The sequence below is a fragment of the Eurypyga helias genome, unplaced genomic scaffold, assembly GCF_000690775.1.
Source record: "Eurypyga helias isolate BGI_N326 unplaced genomic scaffold, ASM69077v1 scaffold4764, whole genome shotgun sequence".
NCBI classification, from domain to species: domain Eukaryota; kingdom Metazoa; phylum Chordata; class Aves; order Eurypygiformes; family Eurypygidae; genus Eurypyga; species Eurypyga helias.
The window spans coordinates 108629-114628 of record NW_010246714.1 but is presented as its reverse complement, the minus strand read 5'-3'; the positions used below and the strand labels follow the sequence as shown (position 1 = coordinate 114628).

Sequence of the window (6000 nt, the reverse complement as noted above, 5' to 3'; positions counted from 1 at the left end):
AGAGAAATAAGGAGCAAAGCTGAGCTTGGGAAGATGGGAGGGCTGAGGGGAAGGTCTGTTTTTTTCTCTCATTATCCTAGTCTGATGTGATTGGTAACAAATTAGATTGATTTTTTCCTCAAGTCTGCTTTGCCCATGGCCTTTATTGGCAAGGGATCCATCCCTGTCCTCGTCTCAACTCACTGGGCTTTTGTTAGGTTGTCTCCTCCCCACCCACTGGGGAGAGTGAGCGAGCAGCTATGCGGTGCTCGGTTGCAGCTGGCCCTAAACCAGGACACCAGCTCTTACTTCTCTTCTCTTTCGTACCTTTCCCAGCAAGCTTATACCACAGCCATGAGGAAGATGTGTCTGGGTCTTCTCTGGTCTGTTTTAGTTATGGTGGGGTTGGTCGGTTTGTTTTGCTTTTTGTTTGGCTGTGGGTTTTTGTTGTTTTTTTGTTGGGGTTTTGAGGGGGGCAGAGGGATTGGGTTTTTTTACAGGAAATGTATTCCTTAAAACAGTTAACACTTTCTAATTCTGTGACTGCAATTATAACATAGTTGCACTTTGGGAGACCTGTAATTTCCCGTAATTCATATAAATGGGAAAATTAACCTTGTGACAGAGTGAGTCAAGCATAAATAAAATCCCTGAAATGGCATGGCTTGAAAAACATAAACACTGCATCTCGAACCGCTGGCTCGTAATCCTGCGTAGTTCAGGCACTGCCTGGACTTTCTCTTTTATGGGTGGTACATGGTTTGTAAACAGGAACAAGTCACAGACTATTCATGTAATTGCAGCACAATTACAGTGTGTTAATGGCTGCTGTAGGTAACAGTGAGTTCCCGGTGGCCTGCGGTGCAGGAGGCGGGCTATTTCACAGAGGTGATGGATAAAAAGCACGGGGGCAGCGAAGCTACCAAGACAGCAGGCCGCAAGGTCGCCTCACTTCCCGCGGCAGAAGGTGCTGTGAAGGGCCAGGACTGCAGCGCGGCCATGTAGTACCTCAGCCCGTCTGCTGCCTGGCCTGTTCCTGACACAGGAACTACATCTGGGGCAGACTGATGATCTTGCTCATGACGAAGGATATTAAGTAAAATATTTCTCTCACCATGCGGCATTTTCAGCAGTTGTTTCCCTCTTTATATTTTAAATACTTCACTAATGCTTAGGTGTGGGAGGAATAGATGCGTTCAGTATAGATGGAATGTTCTGATTCCATAGTCTGAACTGGCACAAAACACACCATTCTTACACTAAACCTTTGTTTGAAACGGTTTTAGCCAGTGGAATGTTTGTGAACAGTCCAGTCTGGAGCTGCTGCCAAGTACAGGGCTGTGTCCCGTCTGAGCCCGGTTTGGCTATGGCTTGATTGGAGTACTGGGTATTTTCCTGTTGGCATTCAAGATACGTTTTTGTAACCTTATTCACATACTGATTTCCGACATGTTCATCTGTTAATTTGTCTTCTTCAAAGACTGAGCATGCATATTTGACCAATTAAGTCTTTCTTTGAAAATGATGTTGTAGAACCTTCTCAGGAGAGAGGGCAAGAATACCTGAAAGTTTTAGGACAATTAGAACTTCTACTTTATTCTTTCCTACCTGAAAGAATATTGTATTTTCTAACTTGCATAGTTGCAATCATTTAGGCTCCTTTATCCCTAAGAGAAAGGAAAATCTATCAGTCAGGTTGGAAGAATTTAGGTGTCTTTTTCTCACTGTGTTAATATTAATGGTTTCATGGACACCACTGTCCTCATGCCATGAGGTAATTTATTTGGCCCAACCCAGTGGCAGCATACAGATCTTGAAATTCAGAAATGCTCAGGCTGGAACAGTTGCCTCAGGGCAGAATGTGTTTAAGCTATATATTTAATAATACCCAGTGATTTTGTTTAAAAAACAAAGGAAACACACTGACATAGACATTCTGCAAATCAAATTATTTTATATTTCAGGCCAAGATGACTCAACTGCCAGAGGCTGAAAAGGAAAAAATAGCCGAGCAAGTGGCTGACTTCAAAAAAGTCAAGAGTAAGCTTGATGCAGAGATTGAAATATGGGATGATACCAGCAACGACATCATTGTTTTGGCCAAGAGGATGTGTGTGATTATGATGGAGATGACAGACTTCACAAGGTAATTATGGAAAATAAAGGGTCCAGTATTACCAGTGTTGGAGACCATCGTGATATTGGTACGGCAGGAAATGCTGAGTTTCTGACATCAGGTGATGGCGGCTTTACAAAACGGAATGGCTGAGCTAATGCAGTTAGCTTTACCACATTAGCTAGCAGTACTGACGTGTTGCTAAGGGAGGTTTGAAGTTGTAAACTATGCTTGTCCTTTATTTTTTTCTTTGTCCTCTCTTACTCATTTAGTTGGCTGAGGTTTTTGCACATTTTTAGCACTTCATTTCTGCTCTTGATGAAAGGGAAAAAGTAACAGAATAATCTTGATTTTAAGCTCTAACTCTGTCTTGTCTGTTGTTCTTTCTGCTGGTACCACACCGTGCTGTCAAGCATAAAACATACTGTACAGAGTACATGTCCGGGGTACACAGACTCACACACATTTCGTATGGCATTCCTTGCTGTGGCTTTCATCAGAACTGTGTCATGCTGCTAGAGACAGTTCTAAAGAATAAGGTGTCCTGTAGCAGACTGCTTTCAAAGCTGGCATTCCTCTCTGCTCCTAGTGTGTGTCCCCTATGATACCTGTATGCAGGAACAGTCTTAAGTTCAGGGGATATTTCTGCCTGGCACTGAATACATGTTCAGTAAACTGCATGAAACCAGTTGTACCGAAGGGAGGTACTGGTGTTTGGGGTTTTTCCATCTGGACAGTAATAAAATAGTTGCTGATAGGTAAGTGAAGCCTTAAAACACCACCACTCTTGCAAGACACTTCATGGCTCATAATTCTTTTCATGCAAGATACAAAGAAAAACCTAAGTCTCTTGGACAAATTCTTCAGATGTTTAAATTAAACTTGTACAGAGCTGAACCAGCTGACAAAGCAGGGGTCTGGCTTAGGCCTGTTCTGGGGAAGACAGTTGTTGCATCTTACTGTGCCATAAAGTCAGTCTTACAATTAAAGTCACCTCCCTTACCAAAATTCTTTAAATTATTAGCATTTCATTAATCAGAATTAACAAAGGCAGTTCATAGTCTTAGTTTTGCCTCTGTGGCTCTCAGCTGACCATGGAGTAATTTGCAGTTTTGAGCTGAGGAGCAGTTTTTGTCCCAAGTTGCTGGTATCCAAAGAGTCCTCAGAGAACTCTGAAATGATTCCAGTAGAGTCATAGAATTATAGATTATCAGCTTTGGGAGGGACCTCAAGGATCATCTGGTCTAACCTTTTCATGGCAAAAGCACGGTCTAGACAAGATGGTCCACTTGTGTCAAATTTTATGGAATCCACCACTTGCCTGGGGAGATTATTCTAATGGCTAATTGTTCTCATTGGGAAAAATTTTCCTTTTGTGTCCAATTGGAATCTCCCATGGAGTAACTTGTACCCATTACACCTTGTCTTTTCCATGTGACCCCTTGTAAAAAGGGAGCCTCCATCTTCTTTGTAGCCATCCTTTAAATACTGGGACATGGTGGTAAGGTCTCCCCTAAGCCTTCTTTTCTCAAGGCTGAACAACCCCAGTTCTCTCAGCCTTTCCTCATGTGGGAGGCTTCCCAGTCCCTTGATCGTCTTTGTGGCCCTTCTCTGGACTCTCTCCAGCCCATCCACACCTCTTTTGCAGCATCCTGTTGGCTTTCTTGACCACAGCACCACACTGTTCACTCACACTGAGCTTCTTGTCCCCCAGGACCCCTGGCTCCCTTTCCACAGAGCTGCTACCCAGACAGGTAGATCCCAGCCTGTGCTGCACTCCTGAGTTTTGTTTTCTCAGGTGCAAGCCACAGGCCACAGCAAGCACCAGCTCACCGTAGGGTTTCAACTGTAATTCCAAGTTCTTGGACATGGAAGAAATAAAAGATTCTGGCATTTTTATGTGTTACAGCAGAAGCTACTCAGGCAAATAGTAGATTTCTGTACTTGAATCACTTGTTACCTAAACTTATTTCTGTTTTCCTTCAAATGTGTTACCTCGCATTCACTTTTACTTAATGAGTGCTTTCCAAAGCTTGCGTTTTTCACGGTCATCTTGGCATCTCTAGTGTTTTTGCATATATGTATTACCCTGAACGTTGATGCAGGAGTTATAGATCCGACTAAAACAGAGTTAACATTGGTGTCCAAGTAATTCACTCTTCAGGCAGAAGGAAATGGGAATGATGATGGCATGAAGTATCGATGTGTATGCCTCAGATCGTTAACAAAAGCACTTCAGGATGACTTCAGTGAAGGCCAGTGATAATCAGCGATTGCTCAGCACAAGTTCAGAGTGGTGTAAAGACTAACCATCTGAAGTAGCTTGTTATGGCTTGGCTTCCTTATCTGCTTGATTCTAGAGGGAGGCGCCCCTGCTGTTCTTGAGTCTTGGCAGAAGGGACCCGCACAACCTCATCTGGAACCGTTCTTACCCCACTGGACATTCACGAGCACGTCCTTTGCAGACAGACACTAGGCCGGGCTGCTGTAATTTTATGTAACACGTACTTTTCCAGCTTTCTTTAAACTTCACATGTGCTACATTGACATAAGCTTACTAAAAGTTGATGATGAACCTTGCTGCGGTGAACCATCCTATAAATCATTGTCATAGAAAACTTACACTTAACAGATGGAAAAGTAATTGAGCAAGAGGAGAAATCCATGGTTGGAAGTTTATAGCAGCTAGCAGCAGCTGCGCATCGGTGGTATGAACATGATCATCAGGCCTGTTTGTGCAGAACTGGTTATATTGATTACTGGAATCTGTTAAAATGCTGTAAAAATACCCCCGTATTTGCAGCAGTAAGCTCTGCCTCTGACAGAGGTGGAGGCAGTGGATAACAGGCATTTGCTCTGCTCAAAGTGTGGTCCCCTATTGCTGTTTGGACTCAACCAGACCTGTAGCTCGTTGGGGGATAACATACGGAGTTCCTGCCAGTCTTACTCTGTCTGCTCACTTAAGGTAGTTGCTGCTAGACATGAAAGTGTTTGGTTGAGGTTTCTTGCCTGAATTTTACTTTGCTGAAAATGAACCGTATTGTAGTTTTAGTTTCTTTAGGGGGGCTACAGTGAACAAGGCAAAAAGAACAAGGAGTGTGAAATTGTTCCTGTATTGCCATGGCTTCTACAGCACAGGCATTCAAGAAACAAAGGAGGTATCAGTGGGTCTGCTGATGTCTGTCTGCAGCCTGTAGCTGCAGCCCCACTTCTGTCTTTCTCACAAAATCCTGACTTGGCTTGGCTCTGCTAAGCTTCCCCAGTGGTTGGCCAGAAGCCTGAATGAGCACAGCTGGGAGACAGTTCCCTTGTGCCTGTCACTTACATCCTCTGAATATGCAGGAGAGACCCTTTGTCACTCCTCTGTTCAAAGGGTCTAGGCATTTTCTGAGCACCCTGTTGGGTCAGGATCTATCCAAGGTGTGTGTCTGCATCTCCTGAATGCCTGCTGGGCAGAACTGTGCAGAAGAGAGTTTGTTTGGTTTTCTGATACCTGGGGGATTCACTCAAGATAGCAGGACATCTAGTTTCTTCCACTAGAGGGGACTTAAACTTACTTCTCCCCTTCCAGGTTATTAGGCTATAAATTATTAGGAATTGTGGGAGATCTCTTCTGCACGGGAATGCATGAAATGGTGTTAAGGTGAGTTTGCTTAGCTGGTGTTTAGGGATTGCAGCTGCTGTTCCAAAAGCTGTTGTATGTGTATTTGTCTGTTGAATATGCACTGGAAAGGTTGGGGACAGGAAGATGAGTATTAGTTTCCTCCTGTCCACAAAGCCATCACTGCTGCAGTCCTCTCACCTGGTGTACCCCGTGGCCTAGTGGTTACGACATTTCTTAGTGAGAGGCAGCAGCAGAGGTGAATTTATATTTCTCTGCACTGAAGGCAGACTTGGCCCAGATT

The 6000-nt window shown here is 43.9% G+C and overlaps 1 protein-coding gene across 1 annotated transcript in view; it reads left to right on the top strand.

Annotated features, from left to right (window-relative positions):
- Positions 1 to 1949: 1949 nt before the first annotated feature.
- Positions 1950 to 6000, top strand: part of LOC104508764 (catenin alpha-3-like) — a 35531-nt gene continuing 31480 nt past the window's right edge. The window contains exon 1 of the mRNA XM_010150490.1: positions 1950 to 2125. Coding sequence (XP_010148792.1) covers positions 1950 to 2125 — 176 coding nt within the window. The remainder of the gene's footprint in view (positions 2126 to 6000) is intronic.